Source organism: Fulmarus glacialis, unplaced genomic scaffold (genome assembly GCF_000690835.1).
Source record: "Fulmarus glacialis isolate BGI_N327 unplaced genomic scaffold, ASM69083v1 scaffold22968, whole genome shotgun sequence".
NCBI lineage: Eukaryota > Metazoa > Chordata > Aves > Procellariiformes > Procellariidae > Fulmarus > Fulmarus glacialis.
The window spans coordinates 28,094-56,090 of record NW_009226691.1 but is presented as its reverse complement, the minus strand read 5'-3'; the positions used below and the strand labels follow the sequence as shown (position 1 = coordinate 56,090).

General features: G+C 38.6%; 1 protein-coding gene across 1 annotated transcript; it reads left to right on the top strand.

Moving 5' to 3' along the window:
* On the top strand, positions 1-27,896 carry GNA12 (guanine nucleotide binding protein (G protein) alpha 12; the record flags this gene model as incomplete). Its single annotated transcript, XM_009582901.1, is given in 5 exon segments — positions 1-71; positions 714-733; positions 3,203-3,421; positions 26,237-26,287; positions 27,327-27,896. Coding segments are annotated over 5 exon segments (931 nt in total), but the record flags the coding sequence as incomplete, so codon positions are not given.
* Positions 27,897-27,997: the final 101 nt, after the last annotated feature.

Here is a 27,997-nt window from a genome sequence, read left to right as displayed (position 1 = left end):
CATTTATAGAACTGTTTTGTGGAGATGGAGAAATGTTAAGTTTAGATTTGCTTTACTGAGGATCTTGCTGAGTCACAAATACTTCTAACTGTTAAAGCTGGGGGAAGAAACATTGGCTATTTTGCTCTTTATGTAAAGCTTTTACTCCTGATGCATTTTAGGTGTATATCTCAAAGCTGGTGTGTTCTACAAATTCTGATTTTGAGAGGTGCTGTTCCTGTGGATATGCATAGGATGGCATTCCTTTTCCTGCTAACCCGTTTCCTAACAGTTCTGCATTCAGTGTTTAAAATTGACCTTCTGTGTGTGTCTATGTATGTCTCTGTTTTGTCAGTGCTAATGCTGATGTATCTGCATCTGAATCTGCCACCTTGTCCCAGATCGGGCTCTGTATGTGATTTGGTGGTAACCATTTTTCTCTCTCAAACAGTCAGAGGAAGGTGCTGATGCTACGCACTCCCCGTGGGTAACCCTATGGTAGTTAATGCACTTGCATAGGGTCTGTGAGGTCTAAGTTTAGTCCCTCTCTTGCCCCAGTCCCTCTTGCAGGGAGATTCAAACCTGCATTTCCAAGGAGCAGCAGCCAGCAGATAAGTGACTATTCTGGGACTGGAGCAGTCTCTACACCCTTGATTGAAACTCTGTTCTGTGGTTTTCTCCAAATGATGAAACTTTCCTTAACAACAGTCTCTCGAGATCCTGCGTATCTCCAGTGGGAGCAGGAAAAGGCAGAGCGACAGTGTGGGGAAATACACCAAGACTGAGGTCCCACTACCGCTTGTCCGAACAGGAATTGTGCGGTCTTGCCGTCGTTCCTTTGAGACGCTCTGAAGGGACTGGGTTAGCTGTGGGATGGGTAAGGGTTAAATCAGTCTGAAAGCTGTAAGATGGAAAAGCCGGAGCTGAGCGGCTGGAGGAGATGGTTGAAGAGAGCTGGAGCCGAAGCAGGTGAAAGGTCAGAGCTGGCCTGTGTGGGCTGGGAGCTCCGGGCAGGGCCCGCGGCGTGGGGCGGTGGTGATCACTGGCCGACACACAGCGCCGATTAACTGTTTCTGTTCATAAACACTTCTCACTGAACAGAAACAAACCTGGCATTAAATACCTAGAAATAGCGGTGTCCCACCAGTCTTGGTTACCACAATGCTTTGGAAAAAATTAATCTCGAGGTTGTCAGCCGGGGGTAGGGGGAGCTGACACTGGCTTTGAATTGCACCCGGGATGGTGTTCTGTGCAAGTGATGGGTTTGCAAAAGTGTCTTAAGGTCGTGAGATGTCATGCAGGCATCTGCAATTCAGAGACAGAACCTTGTAAGTGTCTTTTTTTTTTTCTTCATGCTTACATTTGTTAACAGCGTTCAAATAATGCAGATCTAAAGACTTCTGTTAATAAAGGGATAAACTCTGTAACTAGGAATGAGAGTTAGCTTTTGGTCTGTATGACAGAGTTACTAAATAGTTGTGTCTGGAATTTAAAGCAGCAGTTTGTAAATGTGTTCAATTTTAGTCTTTTCATGGTATTGTGGAGATACATTCTCTACTTTATAAAAAGAAAGTAACAATCACTAAAGAATCATAAATATTTACATTTTTGGGAAACTGCACTTCAGTAACACTGTTGCATAGTGACAACCGCGGTGCTTCTCTTTGGGTTCCTATTCTGTGACACTCACACTAAGTTGCGTCTCACTTCCCTCTCCAATCTTAATTTCCATTGGGAAAGTTACTGTTCTTGTTGTGTGGTGCTGTTAAAGCACTGGAGAGGTGAAAGGTTCAAGTGTTAAGAAAACATACATGCAGTCGTGATAGCTTAAAGTATGCAAAAAAAAAAAAAAAAATCAGTCCAATAATGTGGAGATTAATGTGAATAGCTGTGGAAACAGAACTTCAATTTTGTTTTTTTATTTTATTTACTTTCATAAACTGTAAAACCAAAAGATCAACACAACGAGAAAAGTAGTTTAATATACCCCACAGATTTTTACTTATGAGTTAGCTGGTAATTGAGATGCTAAGCCACCATTAACAGATCTATCCATTATTAAAATGGTGCTTAGTTTTGAGAAATAACTATTGGCCATCTGAAGGTATTTAGTACAGGTGCAGTTAGATTCAAGACTGAAGTTTCAAAGTTACTTAACCTCATGTGTTTGGCTTGTTGCCATAAATACGAAATTAAGTTTCCATAAAACCTGCAAAATGTGAAATTAAGCAGTCTCAGTAATCCTGAGTTAAATTTGAGAACTAGATCGCTTTTTCTTCCAGATTTTTTTTTTTCCAGAATTAGAATACCAAAACCTACTTCTTAGCAAATGTGTGGCAAGTTCAAAAGTAAGCTGGTGCTGATGGAAAACTGCACCTGATTTACTGAGCCTAGTAGCTTGAAATCTCTGCAGTGTCTTCAGTCCTGTTGCCTCTGGGCTTTCCTACTGGAGGTGGCCGTTTGGATGAAAGTGTCTCAACGGAAGATGCTAATTTACAGCAAATTTTAGAGAAATCTGTGAAGTTTGATAGCTGAGTTGTATAGCATCCAAGTAGATCGTGTCAAAATCGTGCTTTACAGCAATGTGCTTTTTGGATCTTGCTAGTTTGGTATTGCTATCTTTTTAACCTAACTGTTTAACTAGTTGGTGGGTACATACAGCACTGGAAGTTACTAAGTTTCCTCAATTTTGGATGCTCAATATACTTTGCTTCACCAGAATATACAGTATGTTCCTTCAACAATATTTTTTAATGCTCTTCTGATCTCCTAAAGCTTGAGAAAGCTAGTATATCCTTTCTGGTATCTAAAACCCATATCTAAAACCCAAATGCAAAGAAGAAGATAGAAGAAAACGGTTTCAGGCATGGTGTCATTCTTAAAACTACAGCTGTGAGAATCACACGTTGATTCCTGGACACTTTTCTTATGCATTGGATGTTTACTTTTATTATCTGTTGGTAGTATTGCTTGTTGCAACTAGCTGTTGCTGCTAGTATTTTTTTCTACCTGGAGAAATATATTGTGGCTAAGTTGCTTACACAAGCAAGCTTTTTCTGTCTTATTTCTGTTGGAGTTGTTGCAATAAACAATGTTTATGGTTCTCTCCTGAGTTCAGTCTCACCAGAATAGTGTCAAAAAAAAAAAGCTTCAAGTACTTCTGAGTCCTTTTCTTTTACACTTTAATCTTTTTATCACTGACTTTCTTATCTGAATCATTCTTTAGGGCTGCAGGGTTCTGGTTGATGCACGGGACAAACTGGGGATCCCTTGGCAGTACACCGAGAATGAGAAGCATGGAATGTTTTTGATGGCTTTTGAAAACAAAGCTGGAATGCCCATAGAGCCTGCCACCTTCCAGCTGTACGTACCTGCACTGGGCGCGCTGTGGAGGGATTCGGGAATCAAGGAAGCCTTCAGCCGTCGGAGCGAGTATCAGCTGGTGAGTACGTCCATCTTCATGGTGGAAGGAAAAAAGTTCCCTGCTGTATAAATCTCTCTTCAGTTGAAAGATTGCTTGCTACGTGCAGGATTTAGCCATCATATGAGCCATTTGTAATAATGCTGTTAATCTGAGCACTTCAGCAGCAGAAACAAGTGGTAATTGGAGCCAAACTTGAAAAACTACATGGCAGTAAGAGGGAGTGGAAAAGTGCACAAGACTGGATAAACTGGAAGAGCAAGGGGAACCAAAAAAGGCAGGAATTGGTTGAACTAAAAATATTTTAGCAGCTCAGTAGGTCTGTTCATAGTAGGTCACTGATGAAGGCACACTTAATTTGTAACTTTCCAGTCCTGCCAGCTTGCACTATATTGATACTGGCAAACTATTCCTGCATGCAGATCTTTTGAAGTGAATGCAACGCCCATTCCGGCTGCTGCTATTTGACTGTTTCTTTTCATCCTGACGTCTGCAAGTGAAACTTGGATAAGCAACTGAAAGATGACAGTGAGCTTAAAAATGTGCTATCTTCCTTGCTTTCTTGTTATTAGGTTTTCATGCTCTTGTGCCAAAATAGCTGCACTTCTGGTATGGAAAATGTTTCTGACAGCTGTTCATAATCCACTCCTTTTTCTTCCTATGTACAAGATGGAGATGCTTTTTTCTCTCTTTTTTCTTCTCTGCTCAGTGAAACGAGGTACTGATCGATGCACCTTAGTACCACTGTTACTAGTTCATGGAAGATGATGTGGGATGATGTCCTAATTGTTCTAATAAATGTATCTATGATTTTGACATTAATTATGCTTTAATCTCCAGGTAGAATTCTTTGGTTTAGATGTTCTGTCCCCAAACTTCATTCAGCTTTTCTTTTTAAAAAAAAAAAAGGCAGTTAAAGGTGAAATTCTTCATGCCTGGATATGCTATCAATGTTTAATTAATGGAGTTATATAGAGGATAGAAATGTGGCTTTGTATAGTCTCAAACTCTTACAAAGGAACTCGGTATAGCTATAGAAAAACTAGAGAAATTCAGCAGTGAAATTCTTGTAGTTTGTTTCCTCAGGCTGCTCCTCTGCATGGGTTCTCTAGAGTCTAATACTGTAGTTAAACTCATGTTACAGCCCTTTGGTACTCATCTGTCTCCACTAATAAGATGCCTTTTTGAGTCTTGTTGTTGCATACTTTTGAAATCTGTCTCTGAAGTATCTTGAGACTGGTAAATGGCTAAAGAATAAATAAAATGACGAGGTAAAATTGTCACAGGATGATTGTATAAACCTCATTTCCTTAGGCTAAAAATGTAACAATTTCCATGTTACAGCACTGGGGATGGGGAGGAGGATGTGCAGGAGGGAGAGAAAATAGATTAATTGTTCCATAATTCCTAGCGTCTGTAGACACAGACTAAGACTTTGCTGTTCTAAGCACTGTTCAAACGTGGAATAAAAAGGTGGTTCATGCCATAGGGAACTTGAATTTAACATGAGACAACTACTAAGAGAATCCAGTATAATAAGAAATAATTGCATCAGCAGCCTGCTAAGAATGTTTTTTTTTCCTGGGAAATGCTATGATCAAGCATGGGGTTTGTTTTTAAGGGGAGATTCAGATTAGGATCATGTGGGAGGTTCATTCCTGTACTGGTTAGCAATAAAATTGCATCAAACTGGAAAAAAGAAGCCCAGTTTGTTGAATAAATAGCATTCCAAGACTAGTAGGCCTACCTCTGCATTCTCTGGCTTTGAGGATTAAACAGGAAATACCAACAAATAAAAAAGCCCCACGAAAACCAAGCACACAGGCATGCAAATGATCATTTAATATGCTGTCATCTTCAACATCATGGTATAGTTCTATCATGCATCTTTTTGGATGGCGTTCATATAACCTGCTTAAAGTTACTGGGGCAACTGGAGCTGCTGCAGGCACCAGAACTGTTAACTTGCCAATAGTGCAACGGTATGGTGTACTACAAACATACCATGTAACTCAGTCCCACTGCATGCGTCTGTGGCACTAACAGCTTGAAAATCCTGGGTGGTGTTATTTTACTGTGCAGGCTGCATCACCAGGAGATTATAAAGTACATCAATTGTAAATGAAAAGCACTTACTGCATGAAAGTTTTTAAAATGTAATAGATTGTTCTCAAGGATACAAATGCTACTTCTCGATTGATCACTAAACATATTAAGACCTTAATAACTTAAACAAGTTTCCATGCCTTGCTGCTAGTGAAGTCATTCTCTGAGTATATGGGGTTTAGCAGCTGTACAATTCCTTTTAAAAAACAAAATGTAAAACTGTGTAACTTTTTAAAGAAAGCAGGTGGTTTAAGGAGATGCCTTATTATAATTCATGTGATGTGTATAAACCCATACCTTCATTTAGTTTAAACGCTTGCTGGATATAGACTCATGTAAATAAATAGAAGCCGGATATAGTGGACTCTGAGAAAATAAATCCTTTCTGAACTGATTTTAACTAAGGCTAAAGAAAACTTCTGCATCAGCACTCCCTTTCTTACTTAGTATAAGTGAGCTATTAAATAGAATATGCTTGGTTTGAACTGAATTTCTTATCTTTATAATAGTTTTTAAATCATCACCAAAATTTTGACGCTTTACATTACTGTGATCTTTCTGAATGCTTCTCAACCATGTTTGAAATAACAACCTTCAGCACTTGCATTTTCTTCACCCTGGTCTTACAGTCAACTGAACAGCAGCTTTTTTTTTATTATTGTTATTATTTTGACTTCTAAGCTGTAGGATTATATTGGTCTGCTTTTGAACTCTATATTTCTGTGGGAAGTTGTGTGACTTTGTTTAAAAACAAGGAGTAAAACATGGTGGTTGGTTAACTAGAGCTGAAAATTGCAGTGTACAGGTGTCTTCCTATGGTCTGTAATGCTAAGCTTAATGACTGACTCAGCAGTAGCAAACTTGTTGAAAGAAAATGGCTCTGACCATAACCTCATACAATCTGAAAGCTGCTTCTCTGGGACCACAGAAGCTGCCTCTGGGCATTTGAGTGTTTTCTGCTTCATATTCAGTGCCTAGAAGTGCTGGCTGTAAATCCCTGTCTGGGTCTTCAAGCCTTTCAGAAGTGAGGGGGTGGATTCTACAATAGCAGGGTGCCTTTTTGCTTTTTTTCTTCACCGTCTTTCTTAAAGCAGACTAACCAACTTCACTTTCTTTTCACAAACATCAGCCTCTTGGTCTTCCCCCGCCTTAGCCTGTCCCCACCGACCCAAGTTCCTCTGTTCCTTGTATGCAAGCCAAGTAGTTTGGGGACAAAAGCTTCATTGTATGTTTGGTTACATTGTCATGTCTCTGTCCTCGTTTTTTAACTACTGGAATAGGAATTCCTTTGTAATCAGTATGTGATTATTCTCTCTTCTCCCTTGCCCTCATTATCCTACCCTGTTTTCTGTCTGTATGTTAGAAAGGAATACATTTATCATGTGTTTCAATGTCCTGTAACATTCGTTCTTTTGAGGTTGCCTGTGGTAGTTTGGGCAACTGGGTGTTAATTCTTCATTGCCAGCAGGTGGAGACAAATTCTATTTTGAATGGCTTCCTCGGAGAAAGGACCTTGGGACTTCAATTATGATTTAGCTGAAAGGGTGGAAGCTTCTTCAGTTTGAGCCTAATAACAAGTATTTGGGTATACTTGGGAGTTTAAGTGCATGTATAATAATCTGCAAGCTTTTTTGCACCCATAAATGATGTTTCCTTTTATGTCATAAATCATAGAGACTAAGGCCCATAGGAATTGCTTTGGTCAGGTGGTTTTTGTTTTGTTGGGTTTTTTCTTTGTCCCAGGTCTCTAGTGGGAGAATATGAGAAGCCATTCATTTTTGTTTTAATGTGTCCAGAAAAAACAAAATCTGAAGCGAGGTTAGCTACTTTTTTGACTTCTTCCAGCTTGGCATGCTTCATGTCATTGTGGGTAAAGATGGGACAAATAAGGCTTGTCAGGCAAAGAAATGATATTTTTGTCATGGTCAGAACATACATATTGTGCGCTAGCACTGTTACAGAGCTTAAGCTATCAATGAGCACATCTGCAAAGGCCATCATCTGGCTTCATCAATTCTTAAAGCAAAATTGACATTGTTTTATTAGTTTTTTTTAAACATGCACAATGTTGGGGTTTTTTTGTTGTTGTTTTAAATCTCCATCCTAACTATTCTTAGTCAAAGCAGTATCTTTATTTGAATGATTCTTGCTGCTTCCCTTCAAAATACCAAGTCTTTCTAGCCTGTAACTATGTATTTCAAGAGCTCTTGAACTTCTTGTGTGGTACAAGTCATATTCTCATCTCTTCAGGGTTGATGGGACTATTTACTCTGAACTCCAAAGCCTATTTGCAGTTAAGGCGACTTAACTGCAGTAATTCACATGCAGGCAGACTAGATTCTGACTTACGCTTACAGATACCCGCCCATCTTGACACAGAAAACAGCATGGCCATCCAAAGAGGCTGGAAAAGGCATGTGTTTAATGCAATTATTCTTAATATACAAAATATATTCATGATGCATCACTAGAGTATCAATTTAAATTTAATTGTTATTATTGAGGTGGTGGTGGTGTTGTTATTATTATTATTTTTATTATTATTATTGATGTTCACTGGACTGTTGAAATAATTTCTAATGTTTTAATAGCTCCTTTTAAAAAAAAATAAATGTCAGCATTAATGGGAAGCAGTGGTTCCTGAGAGGGAAGTAAGGGGCTTGCAAACATAGACAAAAACTTACTACTGTGTCCATAGCTATTTTTAGATCTCTGCACAGGGAATTATATGGAACACTTCCAGTAATACTTCAAATACTAAAAGCCTCTGAAGCCTTGGATGTGGGAAGACTCTGGAAAATGTTTTAAAGACCGTTTGTTTTATATCGATTCACCATTCTCTGGGTGTTTTGTGGTGTGGGGGTTTTGAGGATATTTGTAATAGGATATGAGTCACTCCCCTATGAATTAACTATGTGGTTTTTTCCTTTAAGCAGACACCTGAAATAAATCGAAATGGTTAAATTATACCTGCCAGAGCAGATAGTGTGCTGGAAATGTTGCATAGTGAACAGCCTGCTCCTTGCATTAAGCTTTGTTGCTGCATTCTTCTTACGCAAGGAGCTGATGGCTTCAAAGCCTTATAGGCAGCCAGCTGTGTGTTTTGGGTGTTATGGAGGTGAGGGCACTAGTCATTCCCGCTAATTCTTGATACAGAGTGGACAAACTGTTGCTTAAATGGCTTTACTTTGGTATAGAAATACTAGGTATGGCAGTAATGTAAGATGATCAGGAGTTACGCTATGTGCCAGCTGCTGTAGCATATGGAGGTTATGTGGCAGCATTTGACTGCCTCTGTTAGCCAAGTGAATTGAGAGGTTGGGCAGCAAAGCAGAGTGCTGACTTGACACGAGGAGTAAGTGACTTTTGAAGTGGCATGTTAAATGAAATCTACAGAGTGGGCTCTATTTTGTCACAATTCTGCAGTGCACTTTAATAGAGATTTCTTGAATCCTTAAGTAAAAAGTTTCAGCTGATCATTTGTCTTTAAGATGCAAGAGCAGAGTATAGTTAGCCTTAAAAGCATGTTTCTAAGCGTTTTACTCTTCTTTCAACAGGTATGCCACAGCACTGAAATGCAGGAGTACTTGTGCCTAGTATCGACATAATGCATTTGCTAATGCACTTCCTCTTGAGGAAATACTGAGTGTCAAATCAACTCCAGCTTAGACAATTGGCCATATCACAAAAATGAGCTCTTCTTTTTGCAAACTACTGTTTGGATATGAGCTTACACAAAAGGCTATGAATGTTGCTTATTCTGTAAGGATGATTCCCCCCGCCCCGAGCCATGAAACTCTCATATTTCATCAGTGAAATCCATGGGGGCTTGACCAATGCTGGTGAGATGTACAAAGGAAATAGCCACAATGTTCAAGGTGCCAGCATGGGAAATCTTGTTACCATTTCATACATGTAATTGGGACTAGGCAGCAACTCTTTGCCAAATTACTTTTGAGCTTTGCTTGGGTATTTCTAGTTCGTAGAACTCCTGTGGATCTAAAGTATTGCTGGGGACTGTGGAACTAAATTATTGCTGGGGAAATTATGTGGATTTTCTTCTTTTCTAGATCTGGATACCACTCTGACCCAGAATTTTTTTTAAAATACAATGGATTGACAGTAGTGCTACAAACCAGAAACTCATGTTTGCTGTTGCTGAGCCTTGGCATTTTGTAACTACACAGTGTTAGTGCTGAAAGTTAATACCTCTGTATCTAACAATGTAACATGATTTTTTTTTTTTTTTTTTCTTTTTAAAAAGCTAATTGCGAAGCTGTGGGTGGTAAATAGGCCTGTTTGAATTTAGCTGTTACACTTAAGGAATGATAGTGCTATATAACCTAAGCATTCCCTTAAATTTGCCACTTGTTTGTGGTTATAAAAATAACAGTAATAGTCTGTCATAATCTGATTTTGTTGTGTTAGAACTCTGAAACAGTGGCTTAATCTGACATAAAATGTCATATTAACTTAAAAGATTGTTAACTTGCAGACTTTATCTATGCAGTTTGAATAATATCCTGCTCTGGACTCATAACAGGGTGAATTATGGAGATGTTTCTATTCGGTTACATATCTAAGCAAGATTTTATGCCAGTATTGTGGCAATTGAGTGCCAGAGGTCCAGATTTAAATTCTTGGTTCTAGTTCTGTCGTCTAATCCCAAGACCTCAAAAGTTTATGGTCAAGTTACGGAGTTTCACTCATCTTTGTACAGCAAACAAAGTTAATTGCTTGTTTAAGTATAATACTGCAAAGCATTGTGGCTGGTCTGTGGTAGGAAGGATTAGCAGTTGGAGTCCCTGGCTTCTAATCCTGTCTCTAAGACCAAATAGGAAATTTTTTCGGATCAAAGTCTCAAGTAAGAACTCTCAAACAAAAGTGGCATTTTGTTAAAGGAGGTGAGAGTTAGTGAGTTATAGTTTAGGTTTCATTAAAAATTGAGAGGTAACATAAAGCAAAACGCAGCTGGAAACCTTTTCTCAAAATTCTGTGGATATTGGCTAATACTGTATAGTTTGTCAGTTTGCATCTGCAGAAGTTAAACACTCAGTCTCCTATTATATTTGCAGTCTTCTAAAAAAAAATGCTTAAATGAGATATGTTAATGGGCCTGCTGCCACCTAAAAAAAAATGCTTAAATGAGATATGTTATGGGCCTGCTGCCACCAGAAGAACTCCTTGAGCAGCATGGTGTTTGGCTGTACCAGCGCTAGTGGTTCTTGACAGTCACTGAGATTCAAATTGAGGACTAAGCTGGAACAGGAGGCAGAGTTGAGGATGCCTTCATAACACATTGTCTATCACCTACACCAAGGAATGCTTCACTTGATAATCTCAGTTTTGCTTTAAGTGCTGCTGAGCAAGAGGTGAAAAGAACTTGCATTTAAATAAAGTAGGCTGGATTCAAAACCATTTAGAGAATTTAAGGTCATAAATCATTTTACACTGCAAATCATTTTGAATTCTAGCAAAATTCACTTGTGCAATATCTTTTCTCAATGAGAGAGGTCATTCTCTCAAGCAGAACCATCCATAGAAAGCTGTGTGATGGGTAACGGTTATTAGCTGTTCTTAAATACTTTCTGCTATTGGAGAGAAATGACAAGAACCAGAAAGGTCATGAATTATGACCTTTTTGAAACAGTGCAAATGGAAAAGTGTTAGAGAATAGCAATCTGTTACAGTACCTACCTGAAGTCTCAACCAAGGATTAAAGCCCTCTGTACTAAATGCTCTGTGGAAAAATAAAAGGATTCCTGCCATGAATTGCTCCTGGCCTTGGGTTATGACAGAATGTAACAGCTGGATGAAATGTAGGCTGCATGGAATTGGGAGGATAAGTTGGAAAGTAACGAGCAGATCATACATAATAAATAAGTGGATAACAAGAAATTGATATGCCTACCATATGGGAACTGAGACAGACGCTGACTAAAAAGAGCTGTGCTACTGACTGTTCTAGTACTCTGTATAGTGAATTCCTGGCACTCTACAATTTTTCTTTTTTTTTTTTTTTAATTTAAAGATCAAAAACTTAGGACAAAATCACCTCTAAAGTCTGTAAAATGTACAGGGTATTAATGCAATTCATTAATGCCCTGCTGTCTATGGAGACCAAAAGGTTGAAATTCAGATTTTGTGTGGTCCTACTTTTTAACTTTTAGGTTCTTGGAGGTAGATTAAAAAGCCTTGTATTTTTATGGTACTGTGTAAGGCTGCCTGTAGGATTTTTTGCTTTTGGCCCTTGGATGCCAATAAATCTTGACTGTATTTTTGGTGTGGTTAAGGTGAATGAGAGACACAACTTCATAGATACAGCTCCCATGTTGAAAATTCATTACGAGAATTTGCATCTTGCCTAATGATTGCCATTTTGCTAGTTAAAAGATTTCTTTTTACTCATGTGTATTTTATTAAGAACAAACTTTTTTGTCTTTACCTCTTAGTGAGCCCATGAGAGAACTGTCTTGGTGTCCCAAAAGATTTACAGAATGAATACTGTGCTCATCCTTGCCTCTCTCTGTATGCGTGTGGTAGCAGTTATAATTTGATGTCTTACCTTCAGCAATAGCACTGAAACACAAAATCTAATGTTCTTAGACTGAAAAAGTCCTTTTGGCTCCTAACTCTTGAGAATAAATGCCACCCTGCTTCTGGAAAGAAGCTTTAATTTTATTATGCATAAAATATTTTATTATGCATAAAATATTATGCATAAAATAATTAGAAAAAATACTCAGTATGACTGTCTTTGCAGAATTATTGTTCTAAGCCCTAATTAGTGCTACTCTAAATCTTGCAGGACTGTATTGAATATAAGGATTTGTTCAGAGCAAGTACAGCTGTAATTAATCTTTGCATTCCCATCAAGAAATGCTGGCACATGCTGTGAGAAACAAGGAAGGAAACTTTCAGTTCAGGCTGCCTGAGCCAGTACCCGACTGCAGCTAAAAACCACTGGAGTAATCTCTTTATCCCTTTCTAGTGTGCAGGAAAGTTCTGGGCAGAGACAAATCTAACCCAGTGAGCAGCCTTTAGCTTTTGATTATGCTGTTTAATTTCCATGTTCAGAAAGTTTCTAATAGATCTCAATAATTCAAGAGACTTCAAAATTGCCAACTAGTATCTCAGTAGAGATTCCCAGTAATGAGAATGTGTTCCAGAAATCTGAGCAAGTTAAGTACATTTAAAGATGCGCTCTTTGTATGACTAAGGGAGTCTAATAAACAGTTCCTACCGAAATTTGGTGGAAGCAAGAGAGAGCTCATATATTAAGTAATAAGCATATGCATAGGTTAAAACGGTGGTAGCACATGAGGACAAGTCTTATTCTAGTTGCAACAAAATACCTGCATTATGCAGAGACATATGTTAATATTTATCTGTTTATGCTGCAGTCTAAAAACAATCAAAGAATATTGTTTCTAGTGGAAGGGCTCCACTTGTCAGACTGGTTTCAACCCTTCAATCTCAAAGATATATCCGAAATGGAGACTGTTATATTTGTATTCCCATGATAGAGGTTTTCGAAGTTTTTGGTGTATGAAAGTTACGTACATTTCTTCAAGATCCAACAAGGACTGGCGTAGCTGTGTAAAAGAAGGGAGGGCTCCTGCTGCTTTCTGTACACTGTATTAGCAGTTTTCTGGCCCTTTGGCTGGTTTCAGGAAATTAGGGGGAAAAAAAAAGGCACTGCAAAAGAAGAGGTGAATGGTTTTGTTAAGCCCATCTCCCTGACATGGCTCACTGTGTGCTTAGAAGACCAGTGCTGACGATGCACTTCAGAAAGTTCTAGTTCTACAAGTCAGCCTTTTGCACCTCATTTGTATGTTCTCTGTAGTAATTCATCTTTCTTTCATATTGGTACTGGACCTTGACCTCTCCACCTAGAATCAGGACAGCGAGCAAGGGTGATCTCAGTGTCTTTCCAAATTCTCTAAAATGTTCCCTTGAGGAAAAACAGTAAGAGGTTAAGGCTTGGTTTTTTTCAGAGGAGCCACTGAATTAAAAGGATAATGGGTAACGCATGCTTTCAAACTTTCCTGAATATCCTAGTTTATAGTAAGCTATGTAGGATTGACAACAAGTAACAAGCACAGATAAACGAATTGAGCGAAACATTACAAACTAGGTATGTTTTTATGAGGAAGTCTTACTGGCATGTCTCCTGGATTTTTATACAGATATTTGAAGTTGTTCTTAACTTGTCACACTGACAGTGAATTATGTTTAATGAGCCTATGGTCTTTAAAAGACAGGACCTGGCAGAAAGCTGAAAAGGAAAATGCAGGTAGGATAGTTAGGTAGTGATAACTTGCTCAGTTGGCTATCTTGTATTCTTGTTATCCAAATCTTAATCTTTTTGCAATGACTTCTTGGAAATATTATAATTTTCTTTAACCTACTTTTTCTTCTGTTATCTTCCTGTGCTCCTGCTGTCTCCCTAACAAGCCTGCTCTGCCTTAAAACATTGTGTTGTATTCAACGTGTCGTGCAAGGATAGAGCTTAACTTGGGCTGTAGTTCCATGATAGAGTAATCATGGTGAGCAATAGGAAATGGTGCTTTAGGGAGTTCTGCTTTGCACTGTGCTCTTGCTTATGTTGGCTCATGTTTTTTGGAAGCTTTGCTGTGAATTGGGAAGCTCATCTGAGGCAGAGTGCAAGCCTATGACTGATTGTAAGCGCAGCCGAGGTAGTGACACGCTGTGGCGTTGGTGAAGGAACAAGCAGCTGGCATCGCAAGTGATCACGGGTCACCTTAATCTGGTGCTTGCCCGGGAATGATGGCAATGTCTTTATCTCGCTGATCCTTCATCCAAGCAATGGTTCCTTTTCTCCATAAATCTTTCCTGATGCTAAAATGCCTGTACCTTGAGGATGCTGTTTAGTTTTTAAACTGTTTGTGTTTCAAGTTATCAGAGTATCTGAAGTGTTTGCATGCTGTTGAAAGTCAAGGCTCCATTTCAAAGTCAAGGTATTGAGTGTAGAGGAGGAGGTGGTGAGCAGAGGGAGGGAAGAAATGCAGTATTTGACTTTTGAGTTTATGTGAAATGGTGGCTGTGCAACAGTGGAGGTTTTCATAGATTAGGTGACTTAAGGATGCATCTGAACATGATACTGGTCCAGAAAATCTCTTGAGGTTCCATACTGCCACAAACCGCCACAAACTGACCAGCTGATAATTGAACGCTAATGGAAGGAGCAGAGCTGTTAAGTTGTCTTCTCAAAGGAGGAGAGTAAGGTTAGCTCAGTACTCTGCTTCTCCTTTTTCTGAACCTGCTCTAGCTGGGAAGGCTTTCTATTACAAAGGCAGAAGGCAGCATGGTCTCCACCTTCTCATTAGTTTGCAGCTATACTTACAGCAGCTCTGTGGAGTAAACCTATTTTGCTCTATTATTGACTTAGTATTTGGGGGAGGGGAAGAAAACTTCTTGGAAACATCATGCAAGATTTTCTGTTTGAGAAAGTGGAAAACATGTTGCTCTGAGAAGTAATTTATTGACACCTTTCAAATGTCTCCTCTGTATACAACACAGATTCCTGCAGTTCAGACTGTGGCAGACTTGTGCTTCACTTGGCTTTACTCCTGAACAAACTGTTGGTGTTTGTCCTTAGAAGGTCTGCTCTCCACCCTGCCCCCAAAGCCTTTTAATTTGACTTGCTTTCCTTGATATTCACTTAATTCTACTTTGGAAAACTCAGTAAATTCTCAAACTGAAAAAATAGTGGTTTATTGATGGAAATCTTTCCCATTCAATTCCATCTCTGAATTCTGCGTGTTTAAGACTTTGATCCATCTAGTTTCAGCCTGGTCAGAGTACAGTACTGAATCAGTAATGGTGTTAGATGTAGGCAGGAGGCAAAAGAACCACCTATTATATCTCTTTTTCTGTCGTCTTTCTCCCAGTCCAGCACATGCTTTCTAGGTTGCGAGGAGTTCAGATGGCCGTCCGCATGGCTGGACTGTTTCCCCCTCTGCAGTTCAGTAGGATGTGACTGGGGCTTTAATTAGGATTTTTTTTTTATAGGCTAGTCTGCTCAACAGCTTGTAGAAGTCTGTTAAACCCACTTCAGTTTCCACTGTGGCTTGATTAATTTACATGCGTAGATGAGGCCTTAAGGATGGAAGCTAAGTCACTTATTTCAAATCGCTTATTTCATCTTTAGATTTGTTTCCAGATGCTTATAGTGCTTAATTTGTATAAAGCAGATGCATGTGAGAGTGAATATCAAATGGAATGCTTTATTTTTACAAGACTTCAACATTACTTGTGGGCTTTTTTGCTCCATGGTAAGTCATTTCTAATAAGCCTGAGCTTCAAGATAGTAGCTTTATAATGATTGAGGACTGTGTCAAAGGACTTGGCTGTAGATGCCCATGAAAATAGAATGGAGTTGCACATTAATACAGCTGTTGTTCATGCAGTTACCAACCCATCTCACGCTGTGAGTCTTTGCTCAGGGGTGTTTGATCCTTTAGTGAATCAGTACCTGAACAGCTTCAATTTTCAGCTCAGGTAAATCCATTCCAATTTTGGTTTCATAAGTGAAAGTAATGATGTGAGTTGTGTGGTAGGATGGATTGAAGTGAAAAATGCAGGAAAAGCAATCCTGAATGTTTTGAAAGAGAACAAATTCTGAAATGAAATAAAAAGAAGTTTAGGTTACTTGAAATCCTCAAACTAAAATATCAATAGTGCTAAGGTTTAAGTGCAAATTTGGAAGAACTTCCCCTTCTCCTCATGCTGAAACAACCTTCAGTAGGGAATAGAGTATTTGGAATAACTGATATGTTGTGGCTGGATGTGAATAAATAAAAAGTGTTTTGAGGTAATGACTATAAATCAGATCACAGAGAAAACTTGACTTGATTGTGAATGGAAACTGAAGCTTATTTCAAATCACCAAAGGTTGTTTGAAGTTCACTATCACTTATCTGCTGGACTCAACGTGCAGTGTTGTCACTGGCACTGGAGCAGGAGCGATGAGGTTATAAGGAGGGCAGTCACTTTTTGGGTGAAACCCTCTCTCACAGACCCAAAGTACAGCTGTAAACTAATGAAATAAATGTTCTTGGCATATGACATGAGACAACTCGATCACTAGTGATCTAGGGGATTTACAGGTGCATGTAAAGGTCAGACTTCGTAGAAGGCAATACCAATCTCAGTGTAGGTGGGTGAACATGAGATGTTGAGTACCTTCTCAGACCTGAGAGCAAGCTAGTATACTTTGTGAAATTCCACTGATGTGAGAAGTCACTGGGAAAGCAAGCAATGTAACAGCTGGCAGAAACGGTGCACTTCATAGTTCAAAGTTGGTCAGCCTCTTAGAATTAAAAACTACCAAGCTATTATTGAAAAAAGAGAAGTTTTTTATTACTAGGGCAAATGATTTTTGAAAATCAGGCACGGAAACTGGCTTGAGGAATCCCTCAGACTTGCAAGCCTTGTGTTCTCTGTAGCTGAGCTTGTTGAGTGCTGAGGTAATGGGCATGGTGAAAAACTTCAGAGTAATGTAAGCAAGGTGGAAATTTTTTTTTTCTGCACTCTACAGCCTGCGTGCTTGGTTTTATAGGAATCAAACTGTTAAATAGCACACCTGAGTGCAACTAAGACTTAGCTGGCATTTTACCTTAGTCTGATTTCCACCTAAAACCTAACTTCCAGATACTGAGCAGCTTTCTGAATCTTGCAAGACCATCATTTTGATCTGCATTGCATCTAAAAATGTCTTGGTTGTATACATACAGACAAAATGAGAAAGTCTCTTTTAAAACATATTTTTAAATAAATGTGAGGGATAAATGACTCTTTCCAATCCTTATAGTCACCTTTTAACAACAGACGTAGACAAATTTCAGTAAAACATATCTGAGCTGATGTTTCCGCAGAAAGTGGAGAATTAGGGCACTCTGCAACAAATGCTTTGGTGTACAAGTGGAGTAGGAAGCATTGTTCTGCGAGATACTCAAGGTTATGCCTGTTGTAAATGCGTACAAGTTGCTTAGCTTTCCAGCTGGCCACCTGCCATGGAAAAGTCCAAGCTCAACATTCTCTCATGGCTGGTGTTAGCTGTTTTTTCAGCCCACAAGATCTAAGATATTTATTTCCCATCCCTTGATCTGATAAGGTTTGAAAGGGAAACTCACTGGTAAACTTGTGATTTAGTCTTGATCAGATAGTCAGCACTGCTGACTAGATTAATTCATAAGGTAATATTTTTTGTCGATGTCTATTCTAGTTCTGCAGATGTCTTCTGTAAACAAAGCAAGTTTCAGGTTTGCATACTGAGCTGCTGAAAAAAAAGCATGGGATTAGGGTCACATAATAACGTGATTGTGTATCGTTCTTGGTGACTTGTAAAAACATCCAGTTGCTTCTAAATTCTGATATGTTAGTTGGAAATGCCCATTTTTGCATGGCAGCTGCCCACTGAGAATAAATGGGGTAATTTGCTAGTGATTGGCCGGAATCTTGGATCCATCCTTCCATTTACAGCTCGGGACTTTCTTTTAACTGTGGCAAGATTGCTGCTTTCAGTTGCCTTCTCTTGTGCGGTTTAGCCGACTGTGCTTGGAATGAAAAGTTGAGCTGGTGTGTGTTAGTTCAACTTCACGGAGAACCTCCGGTGTTTGAGATGAAAGGGTTCTGGCACCAATTTTAGACAATATATTCGCTTAGACAGTTGGCAGGGAAACAGGAAGGAATCCTTTCATGGGATGCTTATGACTAGGTCTGTCGTCCACTCGTGCCAGGATGAGTGCGTGTGAGCTGGGCACACTGCTGATGTTGGATGCAGTAATCAGACTTTTTTTGTTGTTTAAACATAACCGTGATTCTTCCACATGAATTGGGTATATATCCCCTTGCATCTACTCCTTGAATCTTGCTAGCTGCTAGTCGGTAAAAGCTAGGAAATGCTAAATCACTGTAGCTAATGTGCAAGTCTGACTGATTAAGGATTCTTCTAGAATTTAAAAAAAAAAGCAGTAACTTAACCCTTTTGTATTGCACTGTGCATCTTTGTGTTTTGTTTGTGGCCAGTACTGTGTTCTCTGCTGTTTGCACCTGCTTTTCTTCCAGTCATTGCAAATCTGTGAAGCAGGAATAGCAGTGATGAAGAGACAGTAAGTAGGAGTAAAATCAAAACGATAGGGATTTGTGTTTCTTGAAACTTATAGTGTAGGATAAGCCTGCCTCAGTCTATTAACAGAAAATTCCTTTCCTCCGTGAGGCACTGTTGCTAGTGTGCATATTTGAGACAAATGGACAGAATTGTTAACATAATATCAAGAGTAATTACTCATTTACATCCTGCTGATGTAGAAACACCTAGAATTTCAGGAAAAATGTGATTTTTCACCCCCCCTCCTGAAACCCTCCCCCCCCCCCTCCCCTTTCCCTTCTCCTTGCAGCACTTTCAGGAAGAGTTGCTGTATTTAATTGCTGAGAAAAGCTAATACATAGGAGTTGCCCTTCACCACAAGAACTCTGCTCCTGTTAAGAGTGTTTCTTAGCTGTAAGGCTAGAATTTCACTCGGTCACAGGGATCCACAAATCTTATCACTGATGTGGGAACTCAGATTAGCCTAGACGTTTTTGGGAAAAATTAAATAAATATTTATCACCTATTTTTTTTATCCATGTGCTGTAAAGCATGCGGTTTGGCCAGTGTGTCATGTAGGATGAGTTTATAAAAAGCCATCCTGACTTGGACAGATTTTTGCATTGCCTGAGCTGACAAATAATGAATTTTAAAAATATTTTCAGACTTTAACATCTGATACCTACACTGTATGACTAGGCAGTAGAAAGAAGAGGTAGTTTTCAGAAGAAGCTTGGAACCAAACGGTACTTTTTTGTAGTTGGTATGTTTGTAGGGTACAGATAGCAGCAACTTGGATAAGCACTGGAGTTGCTGGATGGGAGCCAGTAGCTCAGACTGTTGTTAAGGAGGAAGTTAAATAACACTAGAGAGATTTGATAGTTAGAATTCTGTGTGGCTTAAATACAGAGAAGTGGTTAGTCTCTGCCTTGGAACTGGTGATTGAATGAAAAATAAGTGTTTGTCTTGTGTCAATAAATTTCAGTGCCCAGACAGGATGTAGAATATCTGTAGAACAGAATTATGGCGTAGAATGGGCATCAACATTTCAGGGCAATTTAGGTTACTTCAGCATCCTTCTGAGTGAATTCTTAACAAGCACAGACTTGTTTATCTCCTTGGAAAATAATACTTAATTCATCAGCTGTCATAGAGAAGAGAACACACTTTTGGCTGTAGTAAATCTATGCCCTGTTACCAGTGAGGCTGAATAGAAGTGCAGATTTAGAAGTAGTCTGGTGGAAGACCCTGCAGGTTTGGGGAGGGGGAGTTGTTTGTTTATAGTTGCGCCTCATGAGAATTTTAACCCTGGGTCTTCGGGCTTTGTAAAGGACTACTACTTCCCTTGGACAAAACCAGAGTGTGGAACCTGGAGCCGTGTCTGCATGCTCACTTCCAAAGGATGTATGCATTATGGTGGCAGGATGTAAACCTGCTGCTTGTGTCCAGTCGGTCTCACTAAGAAAAGCATTTCCTGTGTCCCTCTTTGCTGGTGAGGTTTTGGATGCTAATCTCAGTACCCAAAAACTTGGCTGATGTAATGTCTCCAACACTTTAAATGCTGGTCTCCTGGTTATTTTATCCTACTTCTGTGCTCCTAACCTTGCTCTTCCCTTGGGCCTCTGCTTTGGATATCTTGCTTTTATAAAACGTCTGAAATGGAAACATTGAAACCCGTTGCAATCAACAGGTGATCGACATCCCAGGAAACTTGGAAAAAATGAGGTCTTGGTATTTGTCTGAAAAACAAAGATTTCACTTGCAAGTTAGCATTGAAAGTTAGCATAGCATTGCATTCTGTCAGTATGTGTCTCTGGCAATCCTAATGGAATAGTACCTTATATAAAGGCCCACTTTGGATGAAATTATGTGTCAATGCCTTAAGTCCATCCCATTTGTGCATCTGAGATCTCAGAGGTTAAAGGCTGGGAGATTCCCAAACTTCTTTCTGGGGTCTCCTGGATTTCCTCTGTGTTTCTCAGCCCTGCTGCTGAATGTTTTACAACTCCTGAATAAAGGGTGGGATACAAACACCGCTGTTCTTTTATTTGAATCACTGTTGCTTTCACCTTGCAGATTCAGCTGCAGTTTGTGGTAGTTACTTATAGTGTCTGTTTCTCTGTGTGTTTTGCTGTATTCGTGGGAATCTTGTTAGATCTGTATGACATGCTTCCTTGAAGTATAACATTTCCTTCCTGTGTGGTTTAATTCATCATCTGAAACAAGCTAAGACTGACAGGTCTACCTTAAATTGTGCGCTCTAAATTTAGCAGCTAGAGACAGAATGATCAGGAAGGGCTAAATTAATATTATGCCAAAAAAGCCTTGGGACAAGGAAAGGAAAAAATTTGGAACAGAGGGTCCCCTTTCAAGTCTTTTAGTTCAGAGCAGAATTTAGAGGAACTGGTTTTCAGAAGGAAAAGTTTGAAATGAGCCTGTATTTTAGGGTACTGGACAATAGGATGTTTCACTATCATTTATGATCTGACCAACTGTCACTTTGAATAACTGTCTGAGGGCTGAAGTGACAAGTTGATAAATTCTAGCCTTGCAGAACATTTCTTATTGGTGAGTTTCTATTTTAAAGCAATCTACATATGATCTGTTGTGCATTTATTTTCATGAAACGAATACTGCTTGGGAACTCTGCCCAAGTGTTTTCTGCTTCCTTTTTGCAATGAGGCTATCAATGGCAAAGGAAGTGATGCCAGATGCGTTATAATATTTCTTTAGGGAGATTTCCTATGTGCTATGAACTAGCCTGAAGTGACAGAGATGTTAAATTCAATTAGTTATTTTCATGGTAACTTTCTTGGTGCTCATGTTAAGATGACATTAATATAGTACAAAATATGTAGAATAAAATGGAATAAATATTTCTTCTTAATTTTATGTCTTTTGCCCCTGAGAATGCTGTGTTCAAAATAATCCGGGATATAAAAGAAGATCTTTAGAGCACTATTTCAGGAAGCAAGAGTATACTTTACATTTTACCTTTTCTTTCTCCTCCACCAGTCAGTTTTTAAGCAAATTGTACTATTTTCTTTGGCTTCATTAGACTTTATACTGCAGATAGGGCAGTTTTAAAAAAAAAAAAAAAAAAAAAAGAAAAATCCAATAGCGATGCTGCATTGTGGAACTTGTGGGCTCACTTTAGGCCTTCTGTTTGTGTTTCTTGATTCCCCCAGTTCCCAGATGTGCAGTGACTCATCCTACTGAACAATGGGAACAGCATCTCTTATTCCTTCACTTGGTCCCACTTGGCAAAACTGTTACTCAGAGGATATGTATTGCAGAGGGAGAAGAGATTAGCAGTGAGAGAATGAATCATCTGAGCGTTTGTGGTAACTCTTGTGTGGTGAGCAAGAAGTTAAGGAAGACTTATGGTCTATACTGTGCTCTTGTGTACTAAAAAGGAGTATCTGAATTATGTAAAATTCATAACTCAGAGGTCATTCTTTCCCCCCTCGCCACTGTCCTGGAAAACACAGGGCAAGGATGGGAGACAGTGTTTTGACATCTTGATTTATTATGAAGAGGGAAAAAAAAAAAACAGCTAGCTGACTTGTATCAACAGCAAAATAGATGGTCATCTCAGACTTTCTTGATACAGCTTTCGAAATGTGAAATATACTAATAGACAATTGGTTAAACATAAAAAAAAATAAGAAATGTCAGTACAGACATGCTTCACTGACACTCTGCTGTGACTGTGACAGAATGGTGCTTCGTATCCAAGTAAAATGCTGGTTGAAATGAAATAATGTCTTTCAGATTTTAAGAATATTATTTATGAATACTGTTAGAATTTTTTTTAAAGGAAGTAGTGTACTAACAGGGAAATACAAGAAGATTTGAGTCTTTTTAAATCTAAAAAGACAGACGCTCAACAGTCTTCTGTGAACGTAGTTGATCTGGGAAAGTTGTGAGCTGCCAGAGTTTTTCTTGACGCACCAGCCTGTAAAAGATTGACACATCTAACCTGGACCTTTTTTGTTTGTTTTTAAGTGAACACACCATGATGTGATTATCTTTAGGTATTTAAATATAGTATAATTAGTATAAATAGCTTTGATGGCTTCCATTTCTATTTTGCTGCTTGCAAACATAGTTCAAAATAGATTGCAATGCTCAAAAGAGTACTTAATTTTTTTCATTAGAACTATTAAAATAGTAAGATTGAAGATGTCGACCTGCATAAAGATATTTTTAGTATCTGATGAATCAATTGCAAATATTAGCTGCCACTTCTATAGGACGTCATGCCAGTGAACCAGAAATAACTGGCTAAGATTTGGAAAAGGAGAGCATTTGAAGTGCTAAGCCAGCTTTTGAATGTAGTTGAATGGCTACATGACTTCGGAGAAACCCTAAGATTTTGCACTGAAAAAGCCAAAACAGCTTGTTTATGGCCAGTGTCTTAAAGAGAAAAAAAAAGTTCAACATGAAAGAGGCAGCTGATACTTTTTGATTTTGATACTAATTTGCCTTGAATGAAAAACCTAACTTGATGAACAATTCGTAAACTCTTTGTGTGTGTGTTTTATATACATACACATATATATATACACACACAAAAGTACATTTTTTGTTTGTGTGTATAATACCCAAAGCATGAGATGGCTTTGCATAAATAATAATTTATTGACGGAATTCAAAATTGCATTCAAGTGCAGTTTGATACAAAGCTATATAAACTTAACTTCTAGATCTAATTGATACTGCTATCTATTTCCCCTGGATGACAAGGAAAAAATTAAAAGCTAAATGAATGTTCAGTTAATACAATTGTTCTGATTAAAAGTACTAATACAAAATAGTCCTAACACCTGGAGTTTCCATATTTTCCTCATTTAAATAACTGACAAGTTATTCATCAAGTCAGTTGGTGCTGTCTGCAGTTTTTCTGTGCTGCCTGCTCGATGAACTGAAATACCCCACATGCTTCCAGAAGCAACCAATTTTTCTATGAATCAGACTAAGATCTGATTTAAGATGTAAAGCAAGGTTACTTGAGAAGTTTTTGGAGCAGCAATTGAATCCACACTTCCATAGGCCATAACGCAGGACTTAATCAAGGAATCAACTTTAAAGTAGGGGGTTCCAAGTGTGTGGGGTGGGTTTGGGGTGGGGGTTTTTTGTGTATTGTTCTGTTTTGGTTTTTTTTTTTCCTCTCCCTCCCTTCAGGTTTGTGTGCTTTAATGTTTTGAGCTTTTCTTAACTTCAAACCCTGAGGAGCTTGTCAGGGATTTGTTGTTTTGACTGGAAACAGATATTTTGACTTAAGTACTGGATGTTTTTGAATTCTGTGCTGGAAGAGAATATTCAGACATCTTCAGATCTGTCAGACCATGCATATGGTGTTCACACCTGTTCCAGCAACCTGACTTGGTTACTCAGCTATCCAAGTGTTCTGCAATTACTGCTTAAAACTTCCCAGAATTAATTATTTGGCTTAACTGCAATGTTACAAAGAGCTGTATAAGAAACTAGAGAATGAACTGCAAAAATGAACATGTATTTTTCTCATTAATCAGATTATTTTCTTACCTCCTTATAAATGTGAAAAATGTTAAACTGATGGATGCGTGGGGCAGGAAATAGGGGCGGCACAAGCCGTAAATCAGGTAAACTTGCTTGTGTGTCCCAGCGGTTTACATGCGTACAGCTGTTTCCTGCTCTCAGTGTGGGAGGGTATATGGACAAGGCAAGGACTCTTAAAGCAACTGGGTAGAAAATAGAAACAAGTTGTATCAGAGATGGCCTGTTTGCGGTCTTGTTGCACATCTAAAGGCATTGTGTAGGACAAAGCACAATAGATAAGGGTTTGGGGTTTCTTTATAGCTTCAGTGACTTTTTCTTTTAGGGCTCTCCCATTTCCTAAATATGACTAATGCTGTACAGGAAGACCTTTTCTCTTATTCATGCGGTCTGTGATATCTCTTCTGATCCAACAGAGTGCCAAAAAATACAGGAAATTACTTTCACCTTATGAAAATTCATGATTGTAAGGAAGCTCTTAGAGCAATTGTTCTTTGAAACTTCCCCCCCAAAAAGTCATCTTTTCTGCTGGTAATCCACTGTAAATCTTTTGTGATACATGGTAGCTTTTTGCAAATATGCATGTTCTGTCTCCTTTATGAAAAGTTCCAGTTTAAAATGTTAGGAGATAATAAGTTACAGCTCCTTTTTGTCTATGCCTTATGCTGAAAGTATGTACACTGAATCCTCTGGTCTGCAGTCCGATTCTTCAAAATGAACTGTTGTGGTAGCATCTGTTACAGTTGTAAGGGGAGGGGAGTAATTTTATTCTGCTGTCTCAAGCCTATGGTGTAGAGAGAATGTATGGTTTAAGCATTTATATTGCTGTTGGAATCTGAGATGATATTTTGAGAATGTTCTCATTCTGAATTAGTGACTTGGTGAGGGCACCTACTGTCAGTTTGGTTGTTACTGACACGGCCCTGATCTGTGATATATATAATGTGTTTTGTTGCCTAAAATTATTAAAAGGCAGCAGGATTTTCCATTTTATCATTCTTATGACATGGCTACAACTGCAAGACACATGTCCTAAACAATGAAGAAAGCTTTCTTACTGAACAGATCATCTTCATCTGAAGACACGAAAGGGAAGTGTTTTGAAGGAGAGTGGGCTTCTGCCAACGATGGTTTCACTGCAGAAGTAAAGTCTGCATCTATATGGAAACAATTTTATTACTTCTAAAAAGTATGTGTAGGGTTTCTTGTATCCACTAATGCAAAGTGGCGGTTGATTTGAGTGTGATACATGAGCACGCTTGTTTAAAAAAAAAAAAAAACAAAAAACCCAAAACAAAACACAAAACCTCTTACGCATTTTCACCCAAGAATAAATTTTCTTTGTAAACATTGCCTATATTCTTCTCAATATAACTGCTAAAGCGTTTTGTACAAGATCAACAAATCCATTATTAAAACCCTTGAGCCTAAAAGGGAAACTATCTGTAAAAGAGAAAGTCCTTCAGAATGTTCCTTTTTTTTTTTGACAAGCAAGCCTAGCTTAAATTATCACAAATTGTGGGTGACTTAAATCTTTCACTTTTCTAAAGATATGCCAACCAGTCTAGGATATGCTTTTGTTCACTGTTATGAACTTTAAACAAAATACGCTGGCTTCTAATAAATATGTTTCACTTACTCCCACCCAGTGTCAGTTAACTGCATTCATCATACAATGGGGAAAAAAAAAATTCTTTAAGCCAAAGCAAAGGACTGACTTTAATAACACTTCCTTTTCATTGTGGCGATTTACTGGATAGCTTTGAGCATTTATTCAGATCTCTACTCAACTTCGATTTTTCTAGAACTAACAGAGAATTGCTTTTGAAGAAATACTACCTTACCTACATGTCAGTAGTGTATTATGGCAGCTCCACTTCATTATCAGCAGCTTACATGGATTAAGCTATGCAGTACTGCTATTGTTCCAGCTCCTGAAGCATATCAGGATGTTGTCCAAGCTTCCACATGTGATACTGCTATGTTAGACCTCTGTGCATGTTGGAAAGTGAAAACACAGTTGGATTTGCTATCCTAGAAACAAGCTTAGTTCCCATCTCTTTCCTTTTCCACAGGGTGAATCAGTGAAATACTTCCTGGATAACCTGGATCGGATCGGTCAGCTGGTAAGACATACCTTCTCTTTCTAAACCAAAAGAGCTCAAAGAGATAATGGAAGCCTGGGTGTGCTATGATTAATGCTTTTTGGGGACAGGGGTTGGTGGGGGTTTTTTTTGTTTTTTAAATAGCGATGCATTAAATAACTTCTAAGTTCTTTACTCTAGAAATAGTGAACTCCAGCCTTATGAAACTGAAGCTTAGTATTTGCTTAATCTTTTTTGATAGATAACAAATATTGTTTTCCATATGTTTTATTTATGCACATAGTTTCTTTTATCAGTCCTTCTGTGCAGTCTGTGAATCTCATTCAGTTTTCATGATGATCTGATAGCTGGTGCTACTTGAGGTAGCAGGATGAAAAATTATCAAATAAAAAAAAATTACTAGCACTTGTAGGATTCAAAATCAGTAATGAAAACATCTTTCAAGAGACTTGGAGGAGAAAGAAGGGAAATGATTTTCCTAAATAGTAACAGTGATAAGCTTCTGAAGAACAGGTCTCTCTACAGTGGTGGGCTGGGCCACAACCTGCGGTAGAACATGTTGCTGTACTCGCTGGTCATGGACTGTGAACCTGGAAGAAGTATTTCCACTAAAGCTTGCAAGATGTGCTTTGTAAGAGTAATGAATTATGAAAAACTACATTTCAAAAAAAATCCTTTCAGTGATGATTTGGAGATCTGCTTTACTGAACAGTGCCTAAATGGCAATAACACTGTGGCTAAGAATTTCATAATGATAAAATAGACTTCAGCCTGAAAATGGGAGGCTTGAAGCATAAAGATGTGAAGGAGTGAATTGGTCCTATATTTTTATTCTCATATGTCTCAGGATCTTCTGTAGCTGTTTACCAATATGTTGAGATAAATGGTCAACAGTCCATTATTTTAAAGTTAAGTATTCATTCTTCACTTGATAACTAGAAACCCGTGGCTCCTGTTGATTTTTTTTTTTTTTTTTCCCCTCCCCCCATTGCTTCAATATTCTGGCATTAGCCAGCATTTTTGAAGGACATTTTTGACACTTTTCTCCTTTCTTTTACAGAATTATTTCCCCAGCAAACAAGATATTTTGCTGGCTAGAAAAGCCACCAAGGGGATAGTAGAGCATGATTTCATCATTAAAAAAATACCTTTCAAGATGGTGGATGTAGGTGGACAGAGATCTCAGCGTCAAAAGTGGTTCCAGTGCTTTGATGGAATAACTTCAATTTTGTTTATGGTCTCCTCCAGTGAATACGATCAGGTTCTCATGGAAGACAGACGCACAAATAGACTTGTGGAGTCCATGAATATCTTTGAGACAATAGTCAATAACAAGCTTTTCTTTAATGTTTCCATTATCCTATTCCTCAACAAGATGGATCTTCTTGTAGAGAAGGTAAAGACTGTCAGCATTAAGAAGTATTTCTCGGACTTCAAAGGTGACCCTCACAGGCTAGAAGATGTTCAACGTTATCTGGTGCAGTGCTTTGACAGAAAGAGGAGAAACCGTAGAAAGCCCCTCTTCCATCACTTCACCACTGCCATAGACACTGAAAACATCCGCTTTGTGTTTCATGCCGTGAAGGACACGATCCTTCAAGAGAATCTGAAGGATATCATGTTGCAGTGAAGGAGAGCAGCCAATGTTCTGTTAAAATTTGCCGGAGGGTTAGATCAAAGTTTTTATCCTTTCTTTATGGCCCTTGCATGTGGTGTAGGACCCATGCTAAT